Genomic DNA, 18,405 nt, shown 5'->3' on the forward strand with positions numbered 1-18,405 from the left:
CCATTATCAGCTAATCAGAGAACATATAAAGTAATCAACATCCAATTACTGTATTGACGATGTCAAAAGGCACATTATAAAATCCTCAAAGATAGTACCATTAACTAATAGCATGTGGCACCAATTATAATGTGCTAGCAACTCAACTGAACAAATTGGCAAATAAGTGCAAAAATCCTTGGGAAAGTTTATAAATTTTGCTATGCTCTAAGTAATGAGTATCTGGATTGAAAATTTTTGTCCACTTGGTAAAAAAAATTATGGTAAATTACTCTTGATATCATCATAACCCGTTAGCCTGGAGGCCATTTCATTTGCCTACCACCCATAACATGAATATGCAGATGATACACGCTCTGAGCACCCTCCTGTCCGTTATTGACAACGAGACGATAGCCTTTGTCGAGTCCCTGCTCCTTTGCTACTTTACGAGCAACGAGCAGCAAATGTCCAAGTAGCTGTGGAGAAAATGTAGGAAGAGAAGAACACACAATGAGCTTTATAAAGTTTTTAACTTTAACACCACATATAGCCTACATATTTCTTCCAGCAATTAGACAACGACTTTTTCTGAATACCTTTAGATATCTTTGTCAAACAAAGTACTGACATGCATTATGAATTAGACCTGAAAAGTCTTTATAAGGGATAGAGACTCAGTCAGGGGAAATTGCTGGTTGGAATCACACTCGTCGAGAAAATAATTCACGTGCAATATCTATGGAACTGACAGATATTTTCACAAGACTAAAACTGTCATACTGAAATACTTTTAATCAGATTTTGTACTTTGTAATGTTACTACTGACAGTGCACATCTAAATTAAACCTTTTACTCCCAGGCTATTTGGAACTTTCCAACCCTTAACCCCCAGGCATTTTTTTTTCAAGCACATTTTGCAATATATATTTCTTAAATTGCTCTAACAGCCTTAATTTTCGTCATAGAGAGGTCAGGTTGGTCTCATTCTTTTGAAAAATGCCTGAAGTTTCTCATCAAGTTATCAAAAATATGCAAAAAAAAAATGTAAATAGCAGTTTTTTGCAAGGACACACCAGTACGTCAAAAGAGTTTTGTGAAACGTACCAGTACGTCCATTGGGGGTAAAATGGTTAAATGATGTTATTAATGGACTATGGGCAGAGCATCTACTCAACATAGTAATGACTTACAAATAACAACTATTATTGTGAACAAAGGAACTTCTAGCATTCTGGTGGTCAAAGGCACAACTAGCAGTGATAACGAGTCCCAAACCAATCACAAAGGAATTTTGCAATCTAACCCAGGGCCATATTTTGAGACATTCTACTTTACTCATCTTAGTACAAATAACTATTAGAGAGAGGACTTCAAAACATTTTAACTGTATAACAAAATAAATTTCTTTTCCAGCGATATATAATGTTACATATTCTACAATATGTTAAAACTCGTAAACAAGAAAAAGAAATAGCAAAACCAATGAAGCAAAACTGAGTACATTATCTTCAACAGTGCTCAAGAGTTGAGACCCACAAAACATTTTAATCTACTTTTTGTAAACTATGAAAATTTTAATACAATGAAAAAAAATTGGGTAAAATTTTATTTTGGAATAAAGTACCCTACATCAGTGTAAACTAAAATGGAAAATGAGGTAGGATATTAAACTATAATTCAGGGAAGAAAATGGGACATGCAGTTCATAAATATTACATCAGATATTCACCATTCCATTATAATTTTTATACTATTTTTCACAATGCTTCCCTTGTATATTATTTACAATATTTTCCTTATACATTTTTCATGTCACCACTACTCCGTTATATATACTGTATGGGCCTACATTTCTTGTCACATTTTGTGTGTGTGTGTAGGCTACACTACACCATCTTACGCTTGTCAGGGAGAAGTCACTGTGGTCTTACGTGGGCTAACGTAACTTTAGATGTCTTGGACAGTTTAACCCGATTCAGAAAGTTTCTTCTCTCTTCACCGGCAGAAAAGTCGGCAAAAGAACTTGGGCTATCTGTGTTCCCAAGTTGGCAAAATGATAAATTGATCGAATTGAAATAAGAAGACTTCTGAAACTTTACAACAGTCCCATGACTAAACAACAGGTTCAAAAGACCTCTTGAGTATGGTTGAGTCAGCCATTCATCTGCAAGCAAAAGAAATCCGATTCCTGCCTAAAATATGTAACCACTTTGTTATAGGAATCATCACTTTTGTAGTAATGACTAGTTAATGTGCATAACCTGAAACACCGGCTACTAAACTGATAAATCTTCTCCTGAAACATAACCCGAGATACCTTTTATAACTATGTGAAGAGGGCTATGGACATAAGTGACTGACAGATTGACTGAAAATATCCAATCTCTCTTTTGAAAAGCAGCTAACATTGTAGAAGGATTCGCCACGATGAATCTAAATAGTACTAGAAATTTTTGGGTCAAGATACATGAAAAACTGGACACCAACATTCTGAAGCATTTGGAACTGGAAATAGGCGATTGTAAATCTCAGGAGAAGGAACTTAAAACTTCCTTTGTTACTAGTTTTGATAATAAAGTAAAAATTTTTGTTGCAAAACTTTCCTCTTTTTTTATTGTGTAGGTATAAAGGAAAAGGCTGGAGGAAGCCTAACAAGTTCTGTTTTAAAGAAAAGTCCCCTGCAAGCAATAATCAGCTTGAGAAGGAAATACCTGGCATTGTTAAGACAATTTTTTTTCACATTATACAACATTAAGATCATCATCTATCAAGCCTCAGCTTTCCTTGGTGTCAAAAGGCCACTGTCAAGAGTGGAAATCTTCATTGAATTTTACAAACATGAGGATTTTTTCTAACCAATGCCAAAGGGAGTACTAGTGGTGTCACACCCTACCATAGCAGCTAATGCAACGTTGAGATCTGCATCCGCTGGAGCTTGATTTGTTTTTACTACCCTCAGTAGTAGAGCTTTGTTAATGAGAGCAGCCTTATTGTGAAAACAGAGATTCCTTCTGTGCATTTAGCATCAAGTACATATCTGCACATGTTTTGCCATGGTTCATCTGCACTGCTCGATCATTTTGGTGGTCTGCTTCCAGCCATTGAAAGCAATGATAATTTTTCCCGAGTATAGCAATATTTTAGGTTTCATGAACAGATCAACAATGCCTTTATATGTCAAAAGGAATTTGCAAGACCACTTCATGATCAAAAGGATTTGGCCAGACCACTGCATGAAGCCTGTGGGCCCCGTCAATGATGCTCACGGTTGGGGGGACGTTCTCCATGATGATAAGCTAGAATAACTCTAACCCCTGGACTAGGACAGATTTGAGTCATCAATGAAAATTGTCAAAGAGAGAAGGGGTATAGTTTACAAATTCAAACAGGATAAAGTTTTCTAGCTCTGACCCAAATGAAAAACAGCTAAGACTAACATTATTGCCAATCAATTATCAAAGCTCCTCCTTTCACTGAAATGTTAGAAGTCATAGCAAAAAGACGTAAAACTTTTGCAGGGTACTTCATAGTAAAGTAATATCTGCAAAATTTTTGCATACCATCTCTATTTGAAGCTTTCTCCCAACTTCATTAGCTTTATCACAGTCTATAGTGTCATTAGCTGTGATGCCAGTTAACATGACAAATTTGGAGATAATTTGTATTTTTCCCTAATACAAACAGAGATATTTATGTGGACATTCTTTTGGCGTAACTGGAAGGTAGCCAATTAAACTTTTAGTGCAAGGTGGCAACCCTACCCAGTGGAAGAGATTTGGGTGTCGCAAGAAGAAAGCCAAGCGCGTTCAGCCAACTGAAAAATTTGCATAGATCTGTAGCCTCTCCTTCCTGATGTGCTGGTCAAAGTTGTTTATGATCTTTGTACTTGTGTTTTTAATTGATGCTGAATAGTCCAAAAAGGTTCTCCATTGCTTTCATGATGGAAATACATGGTGGAAGAGTACTGATAAAATAAATAATCATCATCATCTGCAAACAGGACCTGGCATACATATGAGGTCAGACAAAATGCCCAATTATTCTGAGATTATGAATTTCTTTACTAAGAATTTGTCAACTTATTCTTTATAATGTTGCCAAAATCCTCAGATACAGTAGATAACTCAAAATCCCTGATTTTCATAAATAGCCCACCATAAACGGGGCGATACTTCTCTTATGCAGAATTTGCAAATTCGTTACTAACAGTCCAACCTTGAAATTTATGTGGATTTTTTTTCCGGGTTATCAACTAGGTTTAAGGCTGCTAAATGCAGCTTTGACATCCAAACTTTAACCTTTTGGTTATATTTTGGTCTAATTTAGTGGATTATAAGGAAGTGGCCTGATTGGCAACGTCTCTGCCTGGTGTTTACCAGTCGGGGGTTCGAGTCCCGCTCAGACTCGTTAGTGCCGTTAGTGTCTGGAACCTTACCATCCTTGTGAGCTAAGCTGGGGGGGTTTGGGGGAGACCATAGGTCTATCTGCCGAGTCATCACTGCCTGGCCCTCCCTGGTCCTAGCTTGGGTGGAGAGGAGGCTTGGGCACTGATCATATGTATATATGGTCAGTCTCTAGGGCATTGTCCTGATTGCTAGGGCAATGTCACCGTCCCTTGTCTCTGCCATTTATGAGCGACCTTTAAAAACCTTTAAAACAACCAAAGAAGAATCAAATATTGCAAGATCTAGGATACTTCAAATATTCTAGTCCCAGTCAAACCATTCCAAGCCTTAAAAGGAACTAAGTTCAGACTGTAAGGCTGATAAAAAGCAATAAATACCCACTATGGTAAAATCTGGATTAGGATTACTTTCCAAAGTTCCACTCAGACCTCAAACGATTCCTCTGAACTTAGAGAGAGAGAGAGAGAGAGAGAGAGAGAGAGAGAGAGAGAGAGAGAGAGAGAGAGAGAGAGAGAGAGAAGAAAGAAGAAAAAAGAAAAAAAAAAAAAAAAAAAAAAAAAAAAACACCCGAATTCTTAGAATAAATTTATTTCTTTACTCACTCGATGTTCACATTGCGGCTTTCTGGAAGTTTGTTTTTATAAAAATTTACCCCTAAAACTAATAAAAAATTTCCCATTTTCTTTCCTTTTAATAGACTCAGGCCATGTAATTTTTTCCCGACCTCACATCTGTTTCTACCTCGTAAAATAATGATTGAATGCTGTACTGTAATTAACAAAGAAGCTCATTAATGTAGGTATCATCATCTCCTCCTCCTAAGCCTATTGACGCAGAGGGTCTCGGTTAGATTTCGCCAGTCATCTCTATCTTGAGCTTTTAGATCAATAATTCTCCATTCATCATTTCCTACAAAACTGTATCATGGCGCTCTACACTAAAATAACATACAGTAACTGTATATAAAAGGGATTTTGACGAAGGGAAAATCTATTTCTGGGGAGAGACCTGTGGCACCCGGTGAAAAGAGTCCTTCTTATATACCTTTTCTGATAAAACCTTCCAATTATACCAGAGAAAGATAAAAGCATGGAATGCTGAGGTTACAACCCTCGCGCGAGCACCTTTTGGGTGTCGTGTATAAAGCAAAGGCGCGTGAAATCCACTATTCACAGGTTGTCTTCCATTTAGTTAATTCCTTCGTCAAAGGGATGGGCCGATACAAAGGCCCTAGCCAGCCCACCAGCGCCACACCACCCACGCCCCGACGCGAGCGCCACCTGAACAACATCCTTCTTTTTGGACTTCGTCAGTGTGAAATTTTTTGTGGTGCTCTCGGCTTTTTTTAACATTCGTGGATTTATTTCGTCATGTCCGAAGCTCCATCTTCACACATTCCAATGTTAAGTACCAAAGTTTGTTATGACAGCTTTTTATAGTACCGGGCTTTTGTTTTATATCCAGTATAGTCTGTATCATACAAATTCTCCTCTCTCTGGTCCATAAACATCTGATCTTGGGTAGCTTATTATTATTTAAATATTGTACAATAGTCACCTTTCAATAGAAATAAAAAACATAATTACAAAAGGCCAAAGGCAATCTTAGTTAATACTTTGTTTCCCCCTTTCTTACTATCTTCATAATCATTAAAGAAAAACAAAGAGATGTAACAAAGTGTACAAAGGTGGCCACAATCCGGACAATATCGTGATATCAGATTTGTTTAGAGTAAAACCCTTCCTGCAATCATATTATCCATTCAGCTCTACTTTTGAACCAAACAAAACTAGCAAAAACTCTTAGTGCTCAGAAAGAATAAGCAAATGGTATAAATGTCAATACACTGTACCAAAAATACAATCTTCATTGCTACTTCATGATATATAGAAACAATTTATTATCGGCATAGTGCATTCTCTTCACTTCTCTTGCATTGTTTTATACATACCATATTGTCATGGGAATCAGTAAATGGAAAATCATCAAACATTTAATCACCCACATTTACAGAAATGGGGATTGCAATATTTGGTAATATAAATAATGAAATGTAATCCAGTAAAAATATCAAAACTGACATCAATATAACTACAATAATGTTTGATAGCGTTTATAGTCTACTGTATAATGAATACAGATTATGAGGCTGTAATTTATTACAATGATTGATTGATGCAAGTCCCTATAGGACCCAGCACAAAAGCGTCCGAGAATATTAAACACCAAGAGGCGGGAATAGCAAGCAGTCATCGTATGATGTGGAAGATGAGTGGATGAACAACAAGATAAAAGAAATGGAACAAGAATGAGAAGTAAAAGACTTAAAAGTGGGTGCCATTAAGGCCAAAGGACAATGCAGAGAACTTTAAGTAATGTCGAGTGTGCTGCCTTATGGTGGAAAGGTGGTATTAACCACAACAGGAAATTAAGATGAAATATGCCATATACATTGCTGTATACCAAACAGTAATTTAACTTTGTTGTTAACTATATACAATTATTTAACTGTCCTGTCGGTGCATAGTATTTGGACCAGCAATATGAAATCTGAATTTCAACTCTGAATGGTTGAAAAATATTCAAGAACTAAGGGTGTCCCAAACTAATGTATACACTCTTTGGATTGTTACAACTTGTTTAATTTATTGATATTAACGTGGAAAACAGATTTACAGGAGAGAGACAATGCATATTTAAAGATTCTAAGATTCTGAGAGTTCACAGTGAAAAACTCAAAGAATCTTTAAATGTGCATTGTTTCTCTCCTGTGAATCTGTTTTCCATGTTACAATAAATTGAACAAGTTGTAACAATCCAAAGAATGTATACATTATTTTGGGACACTGTATTTCTCATAGTTCAGTACAGGTGTAATAGCAAATGTAATGACACTAAAGCCTTTCATTGTTCTACACTTATTGTCTCAATGAAAGTAAGTTTGTCCCATAAGTTGTGCATTATAGGTATTTCAGTGGCCTTTAAGCAAAACTTCACCTTCTACTTGGGAGAAAACACACATGGATTGGGAAACAAAGCCAATCTGTAAATCCGCTATAGTAAACATAGAAATAAAACTAAGTATTTGCCACGTTATATTATATAACCCTTTTACCCCCAGGCTATTTGGAAATTTCCAACCCTTAACCCCCAGGGGGTTATTTTTTTCCCAGCACATTTTGCAGTATATATTTTTTAAATTGCTCTAACAGCCTTAATTTTTGTCATAGAGAGGTCAGGTTGGTCTCATTCTCTTGGAAAATGCCTGAATTTTCTAAAAAAAAATTATCAAAAATATGAAAAAAAAAAATTTTATAGCATTTTTTTGCAAGGACGTACCGGTACGTCCATGGGGGTAAAGGGATGGCTTTTGTGAAACGTACCAGTACGTCCTTTGGGGGTAAAAGGGTTAATATACCTACTTCCGCTGAATTTAAACAAAAACACATAGCAAAATAATGTGAAATTTTTTTTTTTTCAAAACTACAATATGCATTAGATATAATAAACTTTGAAATCCTATCAATTGCATTTCTAAAAGCCAGCAATAATTCCATAAGGATGCTTTGTAGAATAGCGGACTACTGTACCTCTAAGAGAGTCAAGATATTTGACCCTGTCTATGTGGTCTTAAGTGAGCAGAGCTCCATGTACAAGTGAATGAAAACTACTAAAGAAAAAAACCTTAAACATTACCTGTTCATCTTCGTCTCCAGCATTCTCGATCATGTCAATTGGCTTACGGGGAATCACCAGAAAGTGGACTGGTGCCTGAGGTGATATGTCACTGAATGCCACACACTGGAATAAAATAGATTAAAATAAATCATACTGATATAAATTTGAATATAAATATTTACATTTCAATTAACCCTTTTACCCCCAAAGGACGTACTGGTACGTTCCACAAAAGCCATCCCTTTACCCCCATGGACGTACCGGTACGTCCTTGAAAAAAAAATGCTATAATATGTTATTTTTATAATAAAATAAATTTTTGAATATACTTACCCGGTGATTATATAAGCTGCAGCTGTGCTGCCCGACAGAAACACTCTACGCTCAAAATCCGCCAGCGATCGCTATGCAGGTAGGGGGTGTACTTCAACAGCGCCATCTGTCGTGCAGGTACTCAGTACTCAATGTAAACACAGAACTCAATTTTCTCCTCGGTCCACTGGGTCTCTATTGGGGAGGAAGGGAGGGTCCTTTAATATATAATCTCCGGGTAAGTATATTCAAAAATTTATTTTATTATAAAAATAACATTTTTCAATATTAAACTTAGCCGGTGATTATATAAGCTGATTCACACCCAGGGGGGTGGGTAGAGACCAGCATTAATTGTTTACATTATTATGAGCTAAGGATTTTGTATTTAATTTTAGCAGTTATTCAAAATAACAAACATAAAATAAATAAGTACTTGGTAAGGAAGTCGACTTGAACAATTACTCTGCCTTTTTTAAGTACGTCTTCCTTACTGAGCCTCGCGATCCTCTTAGGATGCTGAGCGACTCCTAGGAGCTGAAGTATCAAGGGTTGCAACCCATACTACAGGACCTCATCAAAACCTCTAATCTAGGCGCTTCTCAAGAAAAGAATTTGACCACCCGCCAAATCAACCAGGATGCGAAAGGCTTCTTAGCCTTCCGGACAACCCAAAAACAACAATAAAAAACATTTCAAGAGAAAGATTAAAAAGGTTATGGAATTAGGGGAATGTAGTGGTTGAGCCCTCACCCACTACTGCACTCGCTGCTACGAATGGTCCCAGGGTGTAGCAGTTCTCGTAAAGAGACTGGACATCTTTAAGATAAAAAGACGCGAACACTGACTTGCTTCTCCAATAGGTTGCGTCCATTATACTCTGCAGAGATCTATTTTGTTTAAAAGCCACTGAAGTAGCGACAGCTCTAACTTCATGTGTCTTTACCTTCAGCACAGCATGGTCTTCTTCATTCAGATGGGAATGAGCTTCTCATATCAACAGTCTGATATAATAGGAAACTGCATTCTTTGACATAGGCAAAGAAGGTTTCTTAATAGAACACCATAAAGCTTCTGACTGTCCTCGTAAAGATTTAGTTCGTCTTAAATAGAACTTAAGAGCTCTAACAGGGCATAAGACTCTTTCTAGTTCATTTCCAACCATATTTGAAAGGCTTGGAATATCGAACGATTTCGGCCAAGGGCGAGAAGGTAGCTCGTTTTTGGCTAGAAAACCAAGCTGTAAAGAACATGTAGCCGTTTCAGATGAAAATCCGATGTTCCTGCTGAAGGCGTGAATCTCACTAACTCTTTTAGCTGTGGCTAAGCAAACCAGGAAAAGTCTTTAAAGTGAGATCTTTAAAGGAGGCTGATTGTAGTGGCTCGAACCTTTCTGACATCAGGAATCTTAGTACCACGTCTAAATTCCATCCAGGTGTAGCCAAACGACGCTCCTTCGTGGTCTCAAAAGACTTAAGGAGGTCCTGTAGATCTTTGTTGTTGGAAAGATCTAAGCCTCTGTGACGGAAGACTGTTGCCAACATGCTTCTGTAACCTTTGATAGTGGGAGCTGAAAGAGATCTTTCTTTCCTCAGGTATAATAGGAAGTCAGCTATTTGGGTTACAGAGGTACTGGTCGAGGATACTGATACCGACTTGCACCAGTTTCGGAAGACTTCCCACTTCGACTGGTAGACTCTAAGAGTGGATGTCCTCCTTGCTCTAGCAATCGCCCTGGCTGCCTCCTTCGAAAAGCCTCTAGCTCTAGAGAGTCTTTCGATAGTCTGAAGGCAGTCAGACGAAGAGCGTGGAGGTCTGGGTGTACCTTCTTTACGTGTGGCTGACATAGAAGGTCCACTCTTAGAGGAAGAGTTCTGGGAACGTCCACCAGCCATTGAAGTACCTCGGTGAACCATTCTCTCGCGGGCCAGAGGGGAGCAACTAACGTCAACCTTGTCCCTTCGTGAGAGGCGAACTTCTGCAGTACCTTGTTGACAATCTTGAACGGGGGGAATGCATAAAGGTCTAGATGGGACCAATCCAGTAGAAAGGCATCTATATGAACTGCTGCTGGGTCCGGGATTGGTGAGCAATATATTGGGAGCCTCTTGGTCATCGAGGTTGCGAAGAGATCTATGGTAGGTTGGCCCCCTGTGGCCCATAGTCTCTTGCACACATCCTTGTGTAGGGTCCATTCTGTTGGGATGATTTGACCCTTCCGACTGAGGCAATCCGCCATGACATTCATATTGCCTTGTATGAACCTCGTTACTAGAGAAAGGTTTAGATCTCTTGACCAGGTGAGGAGGTCCCTTGCGATCTCGTACAACGTCATAGAATGGGTCCCTCCTTGCTTGGAGATGTACGCCAAGGCCGTGGTGTTGTCCGAGTTCACCTCCACCACTTTGCCTTGAAGGAGGGACTTGAAGCTTTTCAAGGCCAGATGAACTGCCAGTAGCTCCTTGCAGTTGATATGTAACGTTCTTTGATTCGAGTTCCACGTTCCCGAGCATTCCCGACCGTCTAATATCGCACCCCAGCCCGTGTCCGATGCGTCCGAGAAGAGAACGTGGTTGGGGGTCTGAACAGCCAGGGGCAGACCCTCTCTGAGGTTGATACTGTCCTTCCACCAAGTAAATGATGACTTCATCTTCTCGGAAATGGGGATCGAGACCGCTTCTAGCGTCTTGTCCTTTTTCCAGTAAACAGCTAGATGAAATTGAAGGGGACGGAGGTGTAGTCTCCCTAACGAAACGAACTGTTCCAGGGATGATAGCGTCCCTATCAGACTCATCCACTGTCTGACTGAACATCGTTTCTTCTTTAGCATGTTCTGGATGCATACCTGGGCTTGACTTGTTCTGGGGGCCGACGGAAAAGCCCGAAAAGCTTGACTGTGAATCTCCATCCCTAAATACACTATAGTTTGGGATGGGACCAGTTGGGACTTTTCCATATTGACCAGGAGACCCAATTCCTTGATCAGATCTAGAGTCCACTTTAGATTCTCCAGACAGCGACGACTGGAAGAAGCTCTTAGAAGCCAGTCGTCCAAATAGAGGGAGGCTCTGATATCTGCTAAATGCAGGAATTTGGCAATATTCCTCATCAGCCTCGTAAACACAAGAGGAGCCGTGCTTAGGCCAAAGCACAGGGCTTGAAATTGGTAGACAACCTTTTCGTAAACGAATCTCAGAAAAGGTTGGGATTCTGGGTGGATGGGGACGTGAAAGTATGCGTCCCTTAGGTCTAAAGAGACCATCCAGTCTTCCTTCCTGACCGCTGCTAGAACTGACTTTGTGGTCTCCATGGCGAACGTCTGCTTTGTGACAAAGACATTCAGCGCACTGACGTCTAGCACCGGCCTCCACCCTCCTGTCTTCTTTACCACTAAGAAGAGACGGTTGTAGAAGCCCGGGGATTGATGGTCCCGGACTTTGACTACCGCTCCCTTTTGTAGCAAGAGAGACACCTCCTGCTTCAAAGCTAGTCTCTTGTCTTCCTCTTTGTACCTGGGAGAGAGATCGATGGGAGACGTTGCTAGAGGGGGTTTGCGGACAAACGGGATCTTGTACCCTTCTCTGAGCAACTTCACAGATTGTGCATCTGCGCCCCTTTTTTCCCAGGTCTGCCAGAAGTTCTTGAGTCTGGCTCCCACTGCTGTCTGAAGAAGGTGGCAGTCAGACTCTGCCTTTAAAGGACTTGGTACCTTTCTTCTTCCCACGTCTCCCTTCGGCACGAGCACCTCCTCTGCTGGAGGCTCTGCCACGAAAGGGCGGAATGAATCTGGACGCTGGAGTGTCCATCCTGGGTCTAGATACGGTAGGCAAAGGGGTGGCTTTGCGGGCAGAGGACGCAACCAGGTCATGGGTGTCCTTCTGAATCAAGGAGGCAGCAATCTCCTTATCAATTCCTCTGGGAAGAGACACTTTGAGAGAGGAGCAAAAAGAAGTTCCGATCTCTGACACGGTGTTACTCCAGCTGACAGGAAGGAGCAAAGGTTTTCCCGTTTCTTGAGGACCCCGGATACGAACGAAGCCGCAAGCTCACTGGATCCGTCACGTATGGCCTTGTCCATGCAGGACATAATGAGCAAGGAAGCTTCCTTGTCAGAAGGGGAGATCTTCCTGCTCAAAGCTCCCAGACACCAGTCCAAAAAGTTAAAAACCTCGAAGGCTCTAAACACTCCTTTCAACAGATGGTCTAAGTCTGAAGGAGACCAACATATCTTAGAGCGTCTCATGGCTAGCCTGCGGGGAGAGTCTACTAGGCTTGAGAAGTCGCCCTGGGCAGAGGCAGGAACTCCCAAGCCGAGAACTTCTCCCGTGGCATACCAGACGCTCGATCTGGACGAGAGTCTCGCAGGGGGAAACGTAAATGCTGTCTTCCCAAGGTTCTTTTTGGACTGCATCCAATCTCCTAACACTCGTAAAGCTCTCTTGGACGAGCGGGCGAGGACGAGTTTCGTAAAGGCAGGCGCGGATGTTTGCGTGCCTAAAGCAAACTCTGACGGAGGAGAGCGTGGGGCCGCAGATACAAACTGATCAGGATACATCTCCTTGAACAGTGCAAGAACTTTCCTAAAGTCCAAGGAGGGTTGCGTGGTCTTGGGTTCGTCGATGTCCGTATGTGGGTCGTCAATGTGTGCAGCGTCGTCATCATCAGAGAATCCATCATCTGAAAACTGAGGAGGAAGCGGCAAAGGAGTAGGAATCGGCTGGTCAGCTGAGTCCGGCAGCACGGGTGCACGCGTGACTGAACCGGACGCAACGTCATGGAACTGTTGCCCAGTCTGTGAACTGGCAACAACCATAGCAGCGCGGGGACGCAAAGCGTCTACTCCAGACTGTCTAGTCTGCTGTGGGTGAGTAGAGGTAACCACACTGGGTTGCGGAGGTTGACGCACCGCGTCAAAACAAAACAACTTAGGCTGTTGTTGTAACTCGCGAACGTCAACGGAAGGTTCCGTGCGTCGCTGAACGTCAACATGCGGCTGGCAGGGTACACTGGAACGCATGGGTGGCGGGACTCTCACAGCTGGAGTGCGGGAGAAGGTAGCCTCAGCGTCCACTGGACGCACAACCGTGGGTGGTTGTAGGCTAGAGGTTGGTGCAGCGTCAACCTTCTCCGCACGAAAGTCCTGCATCAATGACGTTAACTGTGACTGCATGTTCTGCAGCAAAGACCACTTAGGGTCTACAGGAGCAGGTGCGGCAACAGACGGTGTTAATGCCTGATGCGGTACCGCTTTGCCTCTTTTAGGAGGTGAGCAGTCGTCGGAAGACTGCAGCGAGTCCGAACTGACCCAGTGGCTACAACTGGGCCGTTGGACTTGCGCGGAAGGGACCGACTTGCGCTTAAGAGGCCGCGAGACCTTGGTCCATGGTTTCTTTCGAGAAACCTCTTCCGCAGACGAGGAATAAATGGGCTCTCTCGTCTTCGTGTGGGTGGGGCGATCTTGGTTAGATACGCCCGAAACCACGGAGGGAACGTCTGTTCGCTGATTAAAGCCTCTCGAACCCTTTGGTCGTACGACATTGCTTCTCCCCTGGGCTTGGGAGCTTGCAAGAGGTCCCGGACTGGGAGGACGACAGGCACGAACAGACGAACCCTCAAGCGCAACACTATCCACAACACTTTCCACAACACTACCACTCACTTTGTCACTACCCACTGCACTCTTGCACTTCAACTCCTTGACGTCTGCCATGAGTTGGTTACGGTCACTAGCCAATGACTCGACTCTCTCACCCAGAGCCTGGATGGCACGCATCATATCTGCCATCGAAGGTTGTTGAGTGCTAGAAGGGGGATCAGGAGCAACTACTACAGGGGAAGGAATAGGTTGTGGGGCATGAGGAGAGGAAAATTCAACGGAGCGAGATGAACTTCTCCTGACTCTATCTCTCTCTAGCCTACGTGTATATTTCTGGAATTCGATGAAATCGAATTCCGAAAGCCCAACGCATTCCTCACATCGATCTTCCAATTGACAGGTCTTATCCCGACAATTGGAACAAACGGTGTGAGGATCGATAGAGGCCTTCGGAAGACGCCTTGAACAGTCCCTAGCATTACATTTCCTGAACTTAGGGACTTGAGAAGGGTCAGCCATTTTGAATTAGTCAAAGGGGAATTCAAAATCTATCCAAAGTCGTCAACAAATAATCCAAAATCAACAAAAGAATGCAAGGATGTATTGAAGATAACGTCTGCAAAGCGAAAGCTCAAAACTAGAAATGTGTACTTCACCAAAATATGTGAAAACCAATCCAGTAAGCAACAGCGAATTTAGTAGGTCTTGCCGGTGGCACGACAGAGAGAAAATTTGAGTTCTGTGTTTACATTGAGTACTGAGTACCTGCACGACAGATGGCGCTGTTGAAGTACACCCCCTACCTGCATAGCGATCGCTGGCGGATTTTGAGCGTAGAGTTTTTCTGTCGGGCAGCAGAGCTGCAGCTTATATAATCACCGGCTAAGTTTAATATTGAAATTTTTTTTTTTCATATTCTTGATAATTTGTTGAGAAAATTCAGGCATTTTCCAAGAGAATGAGACCAACCTGACCTCTCTATGACAAAAATTAAGGCTTTTAGAGCAATTTAAAAAAAATATACTGCAAAATGTGCTGGGAAAAAAATAACCCCCTGGGGGTTAAGGGTTGGAAATTTCCAAATAACATGGGGGTAAAAGGGTTAAGCTATATAACAACAAAATAAGTACCAACGTTCGATTAGCTAGTAAATCATCCACAACTAGAGGGGCACTCAGTAGAGCGCAGACCTCAGCCGCATCAGCTTATTTCTCGACCTTTTGCTTGACCTTGACCTTAACATGTATTAATTGGCGTAGATTTTAATACTCTCAAACATGAACCAAGTTTGAAGTCTCTGTGACAACATTGTCCATACTTATGGCTGATTACGTGAACTGGACATTTTGCTTGACCGTGACCTTTGACCTTAACCTTTCAAAATCTAATAATTTCCAGCTTTTCACATAGCCGTTAATCCATGCGAGTTTCATTACTCTACAGTATTTTTAGTTTGTGACCTGGGAAGGGGGGGTCCGGGGGGCTTGCCCACCGGCTAGGGGTTGTGACCTGGGACCTACTAGGTAGGTGAGTTTGTTAGGTTCTGTACCCTTTTACAAATCTCAAATGTTATATAATCCTGTTCTATCCTGTTTTCACACACCCAAAATGCGAGGTTCCCACCTCTCCCCTTTGGGAAGGTGGGGGAGGGGACCATAACGGTAGAACGGCTTATTTGCAGTGGAAATAAAGGTAAAATTTGTTGAAAGCACATCATTTACTAAAGTAAGATTTTTTTTTTTTTTACTTAGAAAATGTTGTTCCGTGTTTTCTATAAATTTACTGCGAAGTGTGGACAGGATCTTAAGAAATCAAGGAGCCTTTGTACAACGACAGATAGGACCTCCATGCATGTGCACAAAACACCACTTACCCTAAACTCCCCCCACATAACCTAACCTACAAGCCATGTCCTTACCTACTTATCTGCAATCCCCCCTAGATAGCTGTATTCTTAGCAACAGAGTTGGAAATAACAGTTATGGGGCATGGCTGTCATTATACATACTGTACATCCCGAAATCACCAGCTGTGTGCTTCCTACAAGTTTAACCCCATTAAATTTAGGTAAAATTATAGTTACGGACAGAACACCATTCTGAACAGAAACAATAGTTTTTCCTGTAGTAAGTAATGTGCTTTCACTGATTTTGACCTTCATTTCTACAGCAAATAAACTGAAAACCTGTGAGACCGTCTAAGAACGAGGTTATTTTTTTCTTTTTTAAATCTAGTGGTTTTTGCTCTGCCGTGCACTCACCGAAAAAGAAAAACAGGAAGCTCCTATGTACTGGCAAGAAGTACATGCTGAGCTGCGCACGTTAAAGCCGCTTAATATCATTTCTTAGATAATTGTTTTTATTTGCAGTGAAATTGTGCTATTTCTAAGAAAATGGAAGTTTTACAAGGGGAAACACCTGTTTTTTTTGTGGAAAAGCTTTTGGCGTTTGTAACTATAATAAAAACTAAATTTTTACCCGTGGACCATCATGTCAACATCACTCATTCCTGTTCTACGTAACCCAACATAAGAAGCCGTGTCATTTTAGCTCAGGGGATGGGGGAAGATGACCCCTCCCCTTTATCCAATTACCATTCATAAGTAATACTAGAGTAGGGGTGTATGTATGATAGCGGCCATCTGTATGTATTCTTGTGTCTAACTTAGAAAACAGCAGTGTAAGGGGGGTCGCAGGGGAGCGTTAACCGCCCCCCATTACGTAAGGATACAGCTTGTAGGTTAGGTTAGGGGGGAAAGTTTAAGTTAGTTGATGTCCATTTTTAATGAACACATCAAGAACTGGCCGCTGATATACAAAGTCTCCCTAGAGTAAATTTCAAACACACAGCCGTGGTGGCCTAGTGGTCAGTGTCCTTGCCTGGTAAATGCCAGACTGGGGTTTCCAATCCCACTCAAACTCGTTAGTTCCCTTGGTCACTGCAACCTTACCATCGTTGCGCTAAGGATAGGGGATTTGGGGAGTCTATACGTCTATCTGCTGAGTCATCAGCAGCCATTGCCTGGCCCTCCTTGGTCATAGCCATTCACGAGCGGCCTTTAAACCGTACGGAAAGTATTATTAAAGCCATACGTATGTAATTAGACATATTTGAATATTCATACAGGCATAAGCTAACAATTGCCCTACCGGCATTCTTATAAAATAAGGTTTATGGACAATTAACAGTAATGACAACTACATATAAATATATATGAAGTCTAATATGTCAATAGAACTTCAAATTGACAGATTAGATTAAATAAACAAGAAGAAATTGAATAACAAAAAAACAAAACAAATGACAGTTCGCCATGACGAAGACTGGCAGACTATATTTACCTGATCATCCTCGTGTATGAATTTCGTTGGAATTTCGCCCCTTATGATCTTCCCAAATATAGTATCGCCTCCAGGGGCTGCCGTCTGCGCCTTCTCTACCTCCGACATCGCTGCCGTCAGTAAAGGAAACGTCAAAATCAAGAAGAATGACAGTAACGTGACGTTATTTGGCCGTACCGGTTACAAGTTCAGCTGTCTGCAGTGTTTCTGACTTTCTGGACCAGCGTTGCCAGATGGGTTCGTCTAAAAATCCCCAGAAGTCATGATAAAAAATCCCCAAAACAACCTAAAAAAAATCCCCATTTCCAAAAATATATTTTCTTCTGATCATCTAGGCTTGACTAATATGGAAATTACTAACTATATTTCATATAAGTGCAAGTAAAATAATTGCAACAATATAACGGTTTACTCATCTTTGTTTTTTCTTCATAGGAATTTGTACAGAATATCCCCATCAGACATCTAAAATCCCCTAATCTAGAGATAAATTCCCATAACTGGCAACACTGCTCTGTGCTCTGCAGTCTGAAGCAGGGTTGCCAATGCCAAATAAGACGACCTAAAACCCGCCAGACAAGCATTGAAACCCGGCATTTTCAGCCCAGAAACCGCTAGATTTTTCGAATGTCATGAAAACGCATGGAACTTTACTTTTAATAATTAAATACTTTGATTTACATCGCTTTACCCAGAGATCCTTTCGTATATGTAATCTATTCTTGTAAAGAAAAGAAAAATTGAAACAGCAGTGACTGGAGATATTGACTATGCAGCAGTCAACTGTAATGTCAGGGTTGCCAATGTCATTTATGATAATAAAATATGTTGCAGGCGCTCCAAAAGGCGCTAAATCCTTTCTTAGAATACAAAAAAAAAAAAATTATAAAGCAAAAATTGTTTCAATATATTTGACATTAAACGAGAAATACAGTGTGAAATGCTCAATACTTTGGTATGAATACGATAAATTGAATTACGAATGGTCCTATATAGAGTATAGTTTCTCTGCAGCATAGGGCATGGAATGAAGTTGGAAAGTCGTGAAGTAAAGTAAGTAATGTAATAGAGTCAGTTGGGCAAAAATAC

The 18,405-nt window shown here is 41.1% G+C and overlaps 1 protein-coding gene across 1 annotated transcript; it reads right to left on the reverse strand.

The window, feature by feature from the left end:
- On the reverse strand, nt 1-17,535 carry LOC137643723 (adenosine 5'-monophosphoramidase HINT1-like). Its single transcript, XM_068376426.1, has 3 exons — nt 17,317-17,535; nt 8,086-8,190; nt 1-458 (listed from the first exon to the last, which is right to left on the reverse strand). The coding sequence occupies exons 1-3, from the start codon at nt 17,422-17,424 to the stop codon at nt 294-296; spliced, it is 378 nt and encodes a 125-aa protein (XP_068232527.1). The 5' UTR covers nt 17,425-17,535; the 3' UTR covers nt 1-293.
- Between the last annotated feature and the right edge of the window lie 870 nt (nt 17,536-18,405).

The sequence above is a fragment of the Palaemon carinicauda genome, chromosome 7 (assembly GCF_036898095.1).
Source record: "Palaemon carinicauda isolate YSFRI2023 chromosome 7, ASM3689809v2, whole genome shotgun sequence".
NCBI classification, from domain to species: domain Eukaryota; kingdom Metazoa; phylum Arthropoda; class Malacostraca; order Decapoda; family Palaemonidae; genus Palaemon; species Palaemon carinicauda.